At 34.9% G+C, this 17,068-nt stretch overlaps 1 protein-coding gene across 1 annotated transcript in view; it reads left to right on the top strand.

The window, feature by feature from the left end:
- ITGBL1 (integrin subunit beta like 1) overlaps positions 1-17,068 on the top strand; it is a 209,698-nt gene that overhangs the window by 97,076 nt on the left and 95,554 nt on the right. The window contains exons 4-7 of the mRNA XM_080660967.1: positions 516-638; positions 4,278-4,418; positions 7,403-7,543; positions 15,709-15,855. Of these exons, the coding sequence (XP_080517093.1) occupies positions 516-638; positions 4,278-4,418; positions 7,403-7,543; positions 15,709-15,855 (552 nt within the window). The remainder of the gene's footprint in view (positions 1-515; positions 639-4,277; positions 4,419-7,402; positions 7,544-15,708; positions 15,856-17,068) is intronic.

The raw sequence follows: 17,068 nt of genomic DNA, 5'->3' as shown, positions 1-17,068 counted from the left end.
TATCAGTTTGACACTGTGGATATGAAATTATTAGGGGCAGCTACATTTTTCATTTATGCATTTGATAATGAATTCCACAAATGTTTATTACATAAATAGTGTGCTCAAATATTGTACCGAGCATTGAGTAAATACTGGTGAGGCAGATAAGTAAGGTTACTTTCCTCACAAAGCTTAGAATTTTCTGCTTTAGTTCACTTTAGACCCAGGTAAATCAGAAGGTATTCATTCATGCATTGATTGGAAGGACATAAATAAGCAGCTTTGCACTTAGGAGGTCAAATTTAAATTCATAAACTGTTAGAGGTCAATCATAATGGCTGTGCTAGAAAAAATAATTTCTGTGCTACAATAATCTTAAGAATGTATTGTTATCTATCTCAGCATACCCAAAAAAGTACATAATTTCAATAGTAAATTAATTTGAATTTTCTCTCTTTGAAAGAGGTTAAAATTCATTAAGTATAATTTGTATGCATTTGACAAATAATTTTTGCTTTGTTTTAATGGTTTAGGTACATGTCACTGTGGCAGATGTAAGTGTGATAATTCAGATGGAAATGGACTCGTTTATGGCAAATTTTGTGAGTGTGATGATAGAGAATGCATAGATGATGAAACAGAAGAAATATGTGGAGGTATGTATATTAACTGCAGAAATTAATAAAGTACTTGATTTTTCACCTGTTTCACTGTGATTTTATCTCTATATAATTTTCTGCACCAGCTTTATGAATTTTATCTGAACTTACATTATTTGGAAAACATTTTATATAAGGAAAGTTATACTAAGGCATTCAAAGTAACTTGTACTTTTTAAATGCAAAATCAGATTATTGCTGGAGGAGAGTCAGATCTATGTCAAGCAGGCCAACTAGTACATAGTTCTGAAGTGGTCCAAGTTGGACTTTATCTTTTCTGCTCATCTTATATGCTTTTATTGTCTCTTTTCTCCCAATCATTCAATTGCATATTTTAATTTCATTCTCTTTCTAAGTCATTAGCCTTTAAATGGTCTCAGGTCCTATTGGAGACATGAGACCAATAGGATTATTAGCTTAGTATTTATTTACCCCCCAACACACACACAGATAACATTTTTCATGATCTTTATTATGTACCATTACTCAAATCATTTTTTCTGTTGTACCAGTGATTGCATGCTTGCTAGTGCCAAGCACTGCAATAAGTATTTCACACTCATTAGGTAATGCCAAAGACTGTACTCTTGAACCCTCACCAATGAGAACTGCATCAGTGCCCAGGATGTGGTATTCCGTGAGAAGATCTCCTTCTCACCACCCATAGTGTCCCTCTCTTCTGTTTACCTACCTGCAAGCCTGTTCCTAGAGTTTCAATTTGCAACCATGACTGACACAGGAGAGGAAAGTAGAGAGCAATGAAAATCCCTTTAGCTTAGGTAAACCCTTCTCTGCAGTTTATAATTTGTTTTAGTGAAATATCACCTTTCTATTAATAAGCAATTGCTTATTTCATTTATCTCTGACAAGATTCCAGCCAATGGAATTCTATTCTGTTTGCAGAATAGGTGATTTCAGAAGAGTATTTCCTTGGAAGGATCAGGGGCAAAGGGGGCCAGGAGGAACCAGAGGCCATTGAGAAAGTGTCAATAACATAAGACAAACTGTCCTTTTTCTTACGAAAACAAATTAGAGCTCCAATTCCCGTGGTCATCCAGATATTCTTATTTAGGTCTGCTTGATTCTTACTCTCTGGCTTCATTGATGGACAATCCACCAGGATAAAACAAACAAATGCAAAAGTCTTCTTTTTTTCAAGCCAGTGACCTAAGCTAGATACTGCTCAGAGAATTCTGTTAAAGGGCTCAGTCCAAAATAATTCGAACAATTAGATAAATACACCCATAAATATGATGTATTTGTCCTCCTGTTGTTTCAGTTCCAATTATTACAGATCAAAAAAAGAGGAATGGAACATGCTTGGGGCCAAGGTGTTCTGACACAGACCACCAAAGCAAAGTCTATTTGCCTTTGTAAATGTAAACATTTAACTTGAAACAACAACACAATAAGAGATTTTTAACTCTCAACCTTTCACTTATATTCCCATTTGTTTGAGGCTTAAGCAATTTCATGGTGCAAAGTCTCTGACCAGATCCCAGCTCCCTGGTAAATCCTCTGGGGGTGACATTGACTGGGCTTGTAGATCTTTCCACCTGTCATCCACAGGAAGCCAATTTGTTGAGAGGTGATTCTACAGTCCATCAGTGAAGCAATGCAAAAAGATTTTTTTGCTCCAACAGTTTACGCAAAGCAAAGAATGATGTTTATTGTCCAGAATGTGTATTGTCCTGAAGCTTTTATTTTATCTCAATTATTCAGATATGTCTTGTTTTACATTTCTATACATGCATAAAGGTGTAGCTTTACATGATTTTTCTTTTCTTTTTCACCTCTACCTCAATGATTTTTTTTAGTAAAACTGAAATTGAATACTTAATTTTATAAATATACAAAGATTTTGGTGTGAAGAATGTAGATTTATGATCATTTGTTAATGTCAAAGTAATCCTTACATATATAGCTGCTTACATAAATTTCCTGAAATTACAGAAGAAATAAATTCTGGTTTAAGAAGTTAATCAAGTTTTTTGAAAAAACTGACTCATAGGAAAAGCTTTCAGTACACTGTTGTCTTGCTATTTTCCAGGGTAGCCCTCAAGTTTCTGAGGCTTGTGATGTAGCATTTTAATGTCATATTGTGTGTGTGTGTACATGCAGAGATATTTTTAAGTTCATAAGTAAAATGTATAATACATACATATAATTATAATATGTAATTATAAATATAAATGCATAGTTTAATAGCCTTTATATTTGCTTTTGTGAATAAATTAAATTAAATTTGTTGTGGAAATGATCATATTGGTTAAGAAAAGGTGTGTGTGTTTTTTAAATGGATTTCCCAGTTATTGCTTATTCCGACAGAACACATGGAATTGTATGCATGGGTCTCTTTCTCTGTATCTCATTAGAGCAGTTTCTCTTCATCTCTTGTTCTTCCTCCTTGTCCCTCTGATGTGTGTCCACTTGAAAGAAGTCTCATCTGAAGGACAAGAGTTGCACAAGAAACCCTACTGATGTTCTTGCCATTGGCCAGGAAAACCATAGTATTTAGAAAGAAAAATAGCTTCACAATCAGTTTCCCATGGATCCTCTGGGATTATGGCTGTGGGAGAAAGAAGAGGGAAGTACAAAGACTTTAGCCATAGACTCTGATAAAACATAAATTCCTATATTACAGAAAAAATAGACTAAAAAACACAGTGTGACCCTGGTTTTTATCGTATTTATAAGAATAAGAAACACACATTCATGGTTGGATGGCATAACTACAAAAAGGGAAGACATAAGAAGGATTTTAAAATCCTGACTCATAGGAAAAGCTTTTAGTACACAGTTGTCTTGCTATTTTCCGGGGTAGCCCTCAAGTTTCCGAGGCTTGTGATATAAAAGAATTGCCATCTTTGGGAATTTGTAGAAGGATTGATAGATACAGATACAGGAAGTGATGACGTGATGATTCATTACAGATTTATTGGTTGCAAATACAAACAAGTAGGGTAACAGTTTGAAAGGGTGTGGTGATATCCGGACACAAAATGATGGGGAGCCCTAACCTATCATTTGTGTCCCCTTCACAATAATGGTGGGAATTTGACTGTGAGATCCAGAGTCTAGGATATTTCATTGATCTAAATGAGTTCTAAACATTGATTTAGCTGAAAACCTCTTTTCCATGTGGAGGAACACAACAGTTTGTGGGATACAGTTGAATGAAAAGATGAAACATTTCCTCTGGTTTAAGCAATGGTCCAGTCATTAATAATATGCATCCAAGTAAATACACACCATTGGTTTCTCAGTAGTTGATTTCAAATAAAATATTTTAATGACCAATTCAAGAAGTTGAGTTTGGTGCATACATTTGAGATTTGAATGTAATAGACATTCACAGTCTTTCCCATCATTTCTTTAAATTGCATTCATTTTAATCAGCTGCCTGGCTAGGACAAGTTAGAGGACACTTTGACTTGCTCAGTGTGTGTGATTATGTAAGTATAGGCATAACTATAATGTTTTGGGGAGAAGCTACTTAATTTGATTATTTTAAGCAATAAGTGTGAAGCAGATATATTATTTCAGAAAGCGACAATGATCATAAAGAGGTAGAAAGTTAATTCTGCTTTTAAAGTTGCTTTTTTCCTCACTGTATAAAATTCATTTTGGGTAAAGGCCATGGAAAGTGTTACTGTGGAAACTGTTACTGTGATGCTGGTTGGCATGGAGATAAATGCGAATTCCAGTGTGATATCACCCCCTGGGAGAGCAAGCGAAGATGCACATCACCAGATGGCAAAATCTGCAGTAACAGAGGTGTGTCATTCATACACATTACTATGGATTTGGGAGGCAAACAGAGCTCTTAATTGTTAACACTCCTTTTCTCTGCATTTCCCTCTGTGTGGGAAGAAGTCATCTTTGATAGTCATTGACTTTGATGAAAATCAACATCTATTATACCAACAATTTTCTCTTTTGTCTTTTATTGAGTAGAAAACAGAAAAATTAGAAAGCTACTGTCATTCATTAAGCTTCACTGAGCAAATAGTTAACATAGGAACTGTAATTTCTTTGGCGGCCGTCCAGAAATAGCATAGTGCAGCTAAAAGGCAATTCTTGTAGATACTTCTGTTAAATGTCTCTTGACTAACAGAACCATCTACAGCATGAGCATCTAATTATCCAGAGAACATTAAAAAAATAAAATCTCCTCTTAATGATGAATCAATTGAAGTCCTGGTTGAAATACAGAATTGACATAGAGTCATTTAACTTTTATATACAATAATAGAAATGTCATATTGAACACAATGTATTTGGAAATGGTATCAAAAGCAATATGAAATTTAGACTGGCCTTAGGCATACATTTAAAAAATATATTACTATTGACAAAATATCATTTAAATTGAGTTAATTGTTGATATAAACTGTAAATTCGTCAGCTGGGCTGATGGATAAAGAGAGTCATGCTGTAGGTGTTCTTTGCCTACCTGATGAAATGACTAAGTGGTCATATTTCCTTCTATAAAAATATAAAAATCTAGAAACTGGAAAAAATATTTTTCATTTCTATAAGTCAGTGGTTCTCAACCTTTCTAATACCATGACCCTTTAATATAGTTCCTCATGTTGTGGTGACCTCCAACCATAAAATTATTTTCGTTGCTACTTCATAACTGTAATTTTGCTACTGTTATGAACTGTAATGTAAATAATCTGTGTTTTCTGATGGTCTTAGGCGACCCTGCTAGTGGTTCTCAACCTGTGGGTCATGACAGGTTGAGAACCACTAGCAGGGTCGCCTAAGACCATCAGAAAACACAGATATTTACATTACATTTCATAACAGTAGCAAAATTACAGTTATGACAGGGAGCACACAAATGATGAATTTCAAAAATCAAAAACATACTATTACAAAAATTAAAACATACTATTTTTTAATTTTTTAAAATATATTTTTATTGACTTCAGAGAGAGGAAGGGAGAGAAATATCAATGATGAGAGAGAATTATTGATTTGTTGCCTTCTGCACATCCCCTATTTGGGATCTGAGCAGGCAACCCAGGCATGTGCACTAAGAATTGAACCCTATCCTCCTGGTTCATGGGTTGGCACTTAACCACTGATTCACATCGGCTGGGCTGTAAGTTTTTTTTCATTTAATCTTGTATTTTGGGTATCTTTCCATGCTCACAGAGGAAAAACCTAATTTTTACCTTTAATGGCTGCTTGGTAATCCAAGCTACACAGTGTACTAACTCCTTTTTGAGTGATATTTATGTCATTAGTTGTTTTTCAATAACATAAATACCATCATATTTAATATTCCTGAACATAGACTTTTGTGTACTTTTCCTTTCCTGTGGATATATTATTTGAAGTAGACTCTTATGCTAAAATTCCCACATTTTCAAAGTACATATTGTGAAAAAAAAAAAAAAGGTACATCCAGAGTTGTACTATTTTGTACTTCATACCTCACCAATCTTTGATCCTAACCATCTTTTCACCTCTGCCAATCTGACATCCAAAATAATTCTAACTCACTGTTGTTTTACAGATCCCCCACCCCTTAGTATTCATAGGTTGAGTGGTAAACATCTGTATGTTTATCTATCCTCATTACATCTCTACAAAATCTTTGATTTGTGTTCTTTTTGCCTTTGTCTATTTCACTTTAGGCATATTTGTCCTTTACATATTGGTTTCTAAGAATTTTTATGTTTGTGAAAGTAATTCTTTGTCTTTTGCACTCATATGACTATTTATTCCAACTGTTTGTTTTTGGTGTTTTGTTTGCAAGCAAATTTTTACATTTTTATATAGATCTATTTCTATTTTTCTTTATAGTAATTTGCTTTTGGGATTTTGAATAAAAATATTTATTTTATATTTTATGATTTTAGTTTATATTTTTAAATCTTCAATCTATCTAGAATTTACTCTGATGTGAAAGGTAAGAAAGAAATTTAACTTTATCTTTCCCTCAAATGATGATTAGCTGGTTGCTCTAAAGATGATTATTGATAACTCACACAAAGTAAATATGATCTATAACTGGGCACTTACCCTTTGTAAATCTACATGTGACCACAGTTATATTTCTCTATTTAATCCAACATACTCTATAAGTTGAGCTCATCCTAGCTAGCAAAATTTATTCTTGGGTTTCCTTACATGCACCTTCTGCTCCAGGGATTCCTTAGGATCCCCACACCCATCCCTGCCCTTCTTTGCTTATTCTTGCTTTCTTGACTTTCCTTGATTTGTTCTACTTCCAATCAATCCTAGAACATTTCCTCATCTCCCTACATATCCAGACCATCTACCCTAATTACTTCAGCCCACATTGATTTCTTCTTCCCAAAACTCTTACAGTATTTCTCACAGTATTTATGTCCTAGTTTACAAAATGCTAGTATTCAGATGTTTGTTGTTTGCTTATTTTTCTTTCATTAGCTTTCTTTTTGTCAAGTATATTGGAAGCTTCTTGAGGACAAGGATTTTATCCTGTGCTGTTTTAATTTTGGGGGTATTATCTTTGAGACAAACCAATACAGAACTAATGACATATTCCACAATTCCATATAAATATTGACATAGATAATAACTTTTGTTTATTACAGAATCTCTGCTATCAACTTTAGATGGAATTTTCCTTTGTAGAATAATTTTTTTCTGAATACATGTATTTTTCAAATATAAGTCACAGATTTTTTAAAAGTAATATATAAGCCTTTTTCTTTCATTTTTTCTCACTAGACTCATATAAAAGTATTTTTCCCATGTAGGGACTTGTGTGTGTGGTGAATGTTCTTGCCATGATGTTGACCCAACTGGAGACTGGGGAGATATTCATGGAGACACCTGTGAGTGTGATGAACGGGATTGTAGAGCTGTCTACGACAGATATTCTGATGACTTCTGTTCAGGTAAGTGCTCTCCAAATTCCTATTTAAAATTTTAAAAATATTCATTTTCCTATTTGAAGATTCATTCTGATTCTCACAGAAACTATAAAGGAACTGAATGTGCATTCTAAAACATTGGATACCCACAGCACTCCTATTAGTCATTTGGAAACCTTTAAGATAATTCACACTTTGAGCAAAGACTGGAGAGGAAAATGCATCACTCCCTTAAAATTAGTCTAATTTTCCACCAAGGAAAACCATTAGCTCTAGATATCTATTGCTTAACTCAGAGAATTCAAAACTGGCAGACCTTATGACAATTAACAGAATAGGTACCATGATGACAAGCTATATTAATACATTGCAAAACTTAGGGTAATACAACTCTCATGGATATTTTAATGCATTAATTATTCAATATAATTTACATACCAAAATTATTCTGCAAATTAGTTTAAATTGAATATCATTAGTGGATTCAAAAAATGTTTCATAAATATTTATGGAGGAAACAGTATTTGCCAGGACTGCATCTGGGCTTCTGGGCCCAGCAATGAAGGAGCCTAAACATGATTCTTGACTTTTGGAGCTTGAGAACTAAATGAAAAGGGAAATATATGACCTGCCAGAATTTGTAAGGGTTTGATAGGGGAAAAAATAGATCTGTCTGGGAAAATGTCATTTAGCAAAAATGGTTTATGGGTGGTCAGCTCAGTTAGGTTTGATAATCCAGAAGGCAGAGATATATGCACAGACATCTCTTTAAGCTTGACTTCTTGGTTGGTGTACATGGATAGGAAACACCACTGGTCTATTCAAAGCAAAGGGAGATAAAAGAGCTGCCTATCTAAGTGTAAGTGTACAACTGCAAAGACCTCTGGCCTCGTTAAGGGGAGCCTATTGTTTAAACTTCCCACTATGGAAAGTTCCCTCTTCTGATGAGCCCTTATGTTCAGGAGGATTTCCTAAATATTTCAAGAATCCTGTTCTCTTGAGGGGATGCTGCTCTTTTCAGATTTTCTACTATTCATTAATACGAATCTTCTTTATTATCACACCAGCATATTGCAGGGCTTGACTCTATTGTAAAGGCAAGGGGGAGTTTGTGATGGTTTTAGGCAGTGGAGTGCTGTAGTCACGGGACTGGTTGTCTGGGTAAATGTTACTGAGATGGGGAATATAGAAGGAAGTTGTCAAATATATCAGTCATAAAGGACAAATGGCAACCTAACATTTATATTTTTTTAGCTTATTAAATATGTGGGTCTAAAGGATCAGGACTGAATGTGAGAATTTAGTGATAAGCACAGAGTTGGTAATGAAAACTATACTGAGACTCAGATAACACCATTTAAGAATGTCTTTTTTTGGGGGGAGGGGGGGGCACGGGGAATATTGGAGGCCAGGCGGGAGCCCAAGAGAGGACTACACCCGGCTCTGGCCTTGCTATCCCTTTTATTAAGACTATAATATAAGTTTGTATGGGATACACCCATAGCCTTTAGGTAGGAAATTCCAATAATAGCCAATCAGCAGAAATTTACATGAGACTAACAGGTGGAGGCTGCTTCAGCTAACAATGTTTCAACTAAACAATGAGTGATTAGCTCTGACCTTTCAGAGCAATTAAGGTTGACCAGCCTTCTGGGTTGTCCACATCTTTCTAATTAGTGAGACAATGATTGGTTTCCGGCATCTCCCCCTTTCTTTTCTTTAAAAGATCTTGCATCTGCAGACTAGAAATAAACATATAAGAACAAAAAATGAGACAAGTAATAATGGTTATGCTGAGAGGCAAATGAATCAGTCTGTAGTAAGTTTCTTTCTTGGCCAACAGTTTTTTGAGTCCCAGTTTCAATGTCAAACAGTTCCTTATGTGTACATGTCAGTAATGATATCTGGATGGTGGACAAATGGTGGCAATGCAGGTCCGACCCTCTCTGGTTTGGTCCTGGGCAACCTGCAGCGACGCACAGCTGCTGACTGCTAGTATGGCAAGGCGTCATTTTAAGATTGTGAGATAAAATATGAATTCACACAATTTAAAATAAGAAAATAAAGGAGATAATCAGGTTTTTTATGTATAAAAAATGTGTGTGGCTTATGGGTGGGTTCCGGCCAGCCTGGCCAGGGGGAGGGGACATGGGCAGTTGGCCGTCCTGCCTGCTGGTCGAACTCCTGGTATAGGGGACAATTTGCATATTAGCCTTTTATTATATAGGATATACACTGAGTGGCCAGATTATTATGCGTTCAGAGATCATAATAATCTGGCCACTCAGTGTATATTGCCCATAGAGTGCACTCTTCCTTGTTTAATTCATGATCCTGATTTAGGAGTGGGGTAGAAAATTTCAAAATAAATACATTATAGTGATAATTCAGGCTGTTGTGAACTGGTCTATCTCAGTTGTGAGGGACTAGGACCATGAGGTGAAGATGGATATTGGCATTTCAGTTGATACCTCTATACTTTTATAAGGTCACAATTCCTGTTGCATGTTACTTAAGCTTAGAATTACTATTATATGTTGGGCAGATAAAAGCCATTAAGAAGGAATACTTGGAATCTGAAACTTTGCACTTCATTTACTCCCTCCCTTCTTCCTTCTATCTTATTTTTCTTTTCCTCTCATTTTTCATTCTCCCATATCCTATGAGATTTCAGACAAGAATGTTAAGCAACTGAGGTTTCTCATGGAAGGCAGTTAGAAGAGAATAATTAACCATTTTCATTTGGTTTCCATGCTGTGGGTATAGACAGATAGGAATGGGCAAAAATGTTAAGGTAATAGGCTGCAGTTTGAATAAGAAATAAGACAATGAGACATGAAATCTGTGATTGTGATTTTATTTGTCATTATTTGAGTGAACTGAATGTGTCCAGTTCTCCATAGCCTGCCTCTCACAGTTAAGTAGAGGCATTTAGGAAAGAAGAAACATTAACAGAGATCCTACTCTGATAGATAAGTTCGTTCACATATCTCATACCATTTTAGACTCACACTAACTGAGGGAGACATGATTATATTTTAACAGAAGAGGAAACAGGTTCAAAGAAATTAAGTAACTTGAAAAAGTTCGCACTGCCTTTAAGTGTCATTTGAAAACACATATGGCCCAAATACTCATGTAATTTACTCTCCAAGTGATGCAAATAAAATTCTTCGATTTATTTTAGTAAGGAAGAACTGTCCTCTTGGTGCTCAAAATTCATATAAAACTAAGCTTCTCTGAACATAATTATGATCTTGGGCAGGCACCAATCTCAGCAGTATATCTTTATTCTTACTAAATCTGTGTAATTTTATATATTATGCTTAGTGAATTATTAGTCTTTACAATTTTTCTAATTGCCTAAGTCACACCATAGGAAGGGTGCTGTGCAGCTGATTATTGAGTATGTTAATAGCTTAGTTTTATGAGACGAAAGTAATCCAACTACTTCAGTATTCTCTCGTGATTTATGCAAGGCTGGAGTGTAATACGGTCCAGATGAAATGCAGCTTTATTTTTAGCTTCTATTCTTGCCATCCAGAGAGTGTTGGTCTTATTTAAATCCAAAAGAAATCTGATGGATTGGCTCTTTTAATTGACATTCTTATTTTTTTAATTCTTTCTCACTGTCCATTCATCTATTCAATAATACACTTAAATGTAGATATTTTGTGCCTACCCCATCATAGGTATGGAAGTACCAATATTTTAAAACACAATCCCTGCTTTCAAATAAACTTGCTTTATTTTTTTCTTTTATTGCTATACATTGTTCACCATTCACACGGTGCATGTGTTCGTGTGTATTTAGTCATACACAAACATCACACACACACACACACACACACACATAAACACCTCAAATGTGATATTATTGACAAAACTTGGGTGCGACTGAAATGGCCAGGGCATGACTAGTAATCCTAAAGTATACCAACTGTTACTTCAGTTCTATGAGCTGCTCCATTGAATTTACTTTCTGATTCTGAAATACGCTTCTGTTCTTGATGATTGCTCACCACCCTGGTGTCTTTCTCAAATTTCAATAATTGAAAAATTATGCTGCAGTATGACCTTAAACTCCATCTTTCAGCTTGTGTTGCCTACCAAAATAATGAAAATATAAGATTAGTCCTGGCTTACAGTAGTTTGGAAAATGGAATCATTTGATAGAACCTATATTATGTGGGAAAATTTATCATTGTGTATTACCAAAGCACTAAGAAAAGAAACTGAAGGAAATTAGTATGTTCAGTTTGCATTGTCTTGAAGGAAAATCAATATATTGAATGATTTTTTTAAAATAACAAGTACTGATTAGATCTAATTTATTTCCCCAAACTTTCCTCTATTGATTGTCTTCATATTACTTTGTAAGGAACTGCTTGTCAACATCAGATTCCAACTCATGAGCATTTTAAAAGAAAGGAATGTCCACTATAGCGGAAGAATGTTTGTCTGAAGTGAATGAAACTGCATTTGTCCTGTATTTCTGGCTTTAGATAGCTTAAATCAAGGGAGCACAATAATAGCAATGAAAAAATTAGTTTCGGTGTCAACAGTCTCTAATATTATGGCTTTAGAGCCTTTTTAGTTCTACCCACCCAACCTAGCCATGATGACACTTGATGTCTGGTCTTGCCTCCAACTCCCCACCCATATGGTACAGTTTGGGCTGTGATCCCATAAACCATACATATCAGCACTAACACCATGCTGTTCTCCCATTGTTGTGTGTGTGTGTGTGTGTGTGTGTGTTTTAATGTATGCTTACAGATCTTTTGAAAACAGTTCTCCTTTTTGATATCAGGAATAAATAACAACAATCTGTATCTTTTACTTCCGTTTTGTTATCCTTTGCTTGCAGAGTTTAAAGGAATATTTGTTAGAAGCAATGAAATTAACTCCTGCAGGCATACTCTATAAGCTTGATAAACTAGCACGGAAACTTTACATATCTGATCAGAGTGGTGAAATTCACATCTTTTAGTTCTCTCACTCTTAAAGATAAAGTCCAGTGAGATGAGGCCCCAGAAGATGAACTAGTGACACATTTAGATCAGGGACATGAGTATCCTAATTTCTTTTATTCTCTTTCTACTATTTGTGTATAAAATACTCTGATAGTGTATGTTATGGTAGTCTAAAAGATTTTGAAGTTAAATAAATCTTATATTTTCTAAACTTTCATTTGTATATCAAAACCATGCATTTTCATCTTCTTTATTTTATCCTTATAAAATGATTCCTTCTCTTTCTCTATCTGGCATAACTTTTACACAAGAATTGAGAGACTAGGAATTCCAGAAGAAAAATTGCAGTTCCCGTTATGACTGGAGGTGAAGCATAAATTCATAGGATTCATTCTTAAGATGTTTCATGATACTGCATTAAATGTACAGGAAATAGAAGTACAATATACCATAGGCTACATCTTCCTCTGGTGTTTATAGCAGAGCACAGAAATAGCAAAGGATTAAAATAATGAAGCTACAATAATAACATAGAGCTACTTTTTCTAGAGCAGCTGCATTTTCCATAATTTGCTAATGCATCCACAATTAATCTGACTTATTTTGATATTAATTGGACCATATTTTAACTCTAAAAATACCTTATTAATAACTTCTGACTGTCCTTACAAATTTGTTTTATTCAACCACAATTATTTTAATGTTTACATGTGAATGATCCTCAGATAGACAATAATAACTACTCTTTTTTAAATAATTTTTAAAATATATTTCTTTATTGATTTGAGAGAGGAAGGGAGGAGACAGAGATAGAAACATCAATGATGAGAAAGAATCATCTATCGGCTGCCTCCTGCACGCCCCCCACTGGGGATCGATCCCGCAACCCAGGCATGTGCCCTTGGCCAGAATCGAACCCAGGACCCTTCAGTCTCCAGGCCGACGCTCTATCCACTGAGCCAAGTCGGCCAGGGCAATAACTACTCTTAAATCTGTGTCCCAACTATAGAACTTGAGACTGTTCTCCCTTCAGTCACAGGTGTCCCCAGCACAGGCTCCTATTTCATTTTAGGTGCCTAGTTATTGGGACCTTCACCCTGGGCAAGGGTTGCTGCCTGGGGATTTCAAACAACTGCAGCAGCAGGTGGCATCCTCCTGGGTAGGGATTTCATAGCATCTGAAACCTACTGAATATTTTGTTCTAACTTTTACAGCTATTTTAAACTTTCAAGAGTAAAGCTTTCTCCCCCGCCCCTTTCAATCTAACTCTCTTGTTCAATTTTTTTTGTTAAAGTGTCAACTGATTTTCCACATATGACAGCATTCTATGCTTTGCCTGGTATCGTCATGGCAGATCTAAATGTTCTTGAAATGAAACCGCTTGTCTTCAAGAATTTCAAAGCTATTAGCTCTTATAAGATGGCAGAATAGATTGTACTTTAAATGTTAAAGATTTTGTTTTAAAAACTGTTATTTACCTATGCATCTGCAATACAGCTCTGTTTGCAAATTTGGCTTGAAATTGCATGAGTGTTGAGGAGAAGAGTAGGAATTTCTTAAGCTGGGATAAATGGCAAAAAGCCACAGGATCAACAACCAGCAAAATCTAATTGCTAATAAATTAAACTACTAAAATAAAAATTCTCAAATTTGAAGGCCTAAGTGATCCTATTCACATGTTATACATATAGGGTATCCCAAAAAATGTATACACACTTTGAATAAGTATTAATTTCAATGGATTAAATCTGAAAAGGAACACAGGCATTAATAATTATTCAAAGTGTATATATTTTTGGGACACCCTATATTTACTAGTAAGCACAATTTTCTTTTCCTTTAAAATGATGAGATCTAAGGCAGAGTATTAATGATAACAGCAATTTATTTTTAGACTCTGTTACATGGTATATATTCAATAAATGTTTTTTGAATTGAAATTAGTAATATCAAATGCCAATGACAAAATAGCATGGATTTTCATCCATTAACATAATACCTGATTTACTTAAAAAAAGTGTAATTTCACTTCCTTTAAAATTCTTAATGCATTTTTGCAGCAACTGTAGAAATCCACGTTGTTCTGAATCTGTAAGGAATACCTGAATGTTCCATAGGAGTTAGGAAAAGCTCAACTGAAGTTATCCTGCTTTCCTTTCTATTCCTACTTGGTTACATATGTGGGCTCAAATAAATAAAAATAGTAATAACTCACTTTTATGTAGCATTTTAAGATATATACTTCTTGATATATGTGGGTAGATAATGTATTATTATCCCATTTAAAGATGAAGAAACTAAACTTCAATGAGGTCATTTGACCAGCCCTACTCTGTAGGTAGCAGGATCAGGATTTGAATACAATAATTTGATTGATAACGTTGGCCTTTTATTTTCTATCCCATACCACTACTTATCATAGTTCTTTACAAGCTCTGTGTCCATATAAAAAGAAATCAGTTTCTTACCTGACCACGTTTGTGTGTGTAATTTGGTCTTCAAGAGTGATGAACTCCACACAGGTTATTGGCTTTAAGGATAAACATGTAATGTGTGGTAAAAATAAGTAATGAGCCCAGCCAGCGTGACTCAGTGGTTGAGTGTCGACCTAAGAGCCAGGAGGTCACAGTTCAATTCCTGGTCGGGGCACATGCCCGGTTGCAGGCTCGATTCCCATTGTGGGGCATGCTGGCGGCAGCCAATCAAGGATTCTCTCTCATCATTGATGTTTCTATCTCTCTCCTCCTCTCCCTTCCTCTCTGAAATCAATAAAAATACAAACAAACAAATAAATAAATAAAAGTAATGAAAATAATGTGTGGGTGACTCCAAAAGATAAGACCCTGTTTCACAAACAAGTTATTTTCCATTTCCAATGCTTTCCTCCACATGAATTAATTGTCAAATCCATCAAATAATCTAGTTAGGCTTCAGCAGGCCAATATAATCACATGCATATGAATTTTGATAAATTCATATTTATAGCCCTATATGCCTGTTAATCATATCTGGAGTTGTTGCTTTTCTTTATCCCTTATGAGCAATTAATACAAATTAGGTATTTAGGTTCTTGAGAAAAATGTACCTTTGCTTTAAGGTTTAATATTGTTAACTAAGATCCTGACTCATTTATAACATTCCCTGTTGAAATGAATTCTGACTTCAATATATTTTTCACATGTATATATATTTTTTACTGCTCTCCTTGTGAAGGTCATGGACAATGTAACTGTGGAAGATGTGACTGCAAAGTAGGCTGGTATGGGAAGAAGTGTGAGCACCCACGTTCCTGCTCACTGTCGGCTGAGGAGAGCATCAAGAAGTGCCAAGGGAGCTCTGATCTGCCCTGCTCCGGAAGGGGTAAGTGAGGGCTCTTAGGCCTTATCACCGCCTCCTAATCCTATGAGACAGATGAATTCAGTTCACATATATCCTCTTGAAAAAATAGCTAAGATTCCTGAATGAGAGATTAGTCTTTTAAGAACTAATAAAACATACAGATGTTGTATCAGAAGTATACACTTAAAAATGTATATAATCTTATTAACCAATGTCACCCCAGTAAATTTAATAAAAAAAAATCCAAGTTCCATGAATGAAAGTACCTGGAGAAATATAATCTCTCTTTCCCTTTCTGTCCCACACACCCAGACACGCTCACAGGCTATCAATTCACTGTAACCTTGAGGTTTGTTCAATTTCAGTTCATTTCAACTCAGCTCAATGATACATTAAAAAGAAAATAAAAATGTTTGAATATTTGCTCAAAATTTTCGGAATGAGACCATCTAATAGTCCACTGCCATTTCTGAAACTCAATAACATTGGTGTATTGGGGAGAGTGTTGGCTTCTGAAAGAGCGTTGTATGCACTGATAGTTCTGAATAGGCTTTTTTTGTCTGAGAAGGCATGTGGTCTCAGGTGCATTCTTGGTACCAGATCAGTACAAATTGAAGAAGGAAGCATTCATCTAGCGGAAAGTTGGTTCCATTCTTTTTGATTTATCAAAATAAGAAATACAATTTCACCTCTAACTTGAAAATGGCAACAAACATTAATATAAACTATGCTTTCAGAGGAACTGGTAATTGAAGTTATTGTAAATTTTATTCGTGAGAGAGTAAAAGGAATACTTCCTTTACCTGAATGTTAGATCAGATATTTCATTTTATGTTACAGTTTTCTTTTTGAAAAATAAATTTGTTATTGAGATATAATTCAAGTACCATAAAAGTTGCTTTTTAAAAATGTACAACTTAGTGGCTTTTAGTATATTAACATAATTATGCAACTATTACCATTATCTTATTCTAGAACTTTTTCATCATCACGAAAAGAATCTCTGTACCCCTTACCAGTCATGCCCCATTCTCCTCTCCCTTCAACCCCTAAACACCATTAATCTATGGATTTTCCTAATCTGGGTATTTCATATAAATGGGATTATAAAATATGTGACCTTTATGTTTCTGGCTTTTTTTCATTTAGGATGTTTTCAAGCTTTATCCATGTTGTAGCATGAACTTCATTCCTTTTTATGGCTGAATAATATCCATTTGTATGGATAGGCTAC

The sequence above is a fragment of the Plecotus auritus genome, assembly GCF_963455305.1.
Source record: "Plecotus auritus genome assembly, chromosome: 3".
Classification (NCBI taxonomy): domain Eukaryota; kingdom Metazoa; phylum Chordata; class Mammalia; order Chiroptera; family Vespertilionidae; genus Plecotus; species Plecotus auritus.
This window is presented reverse-complemented; position numbering and strand designations above follow the sequence as displayed.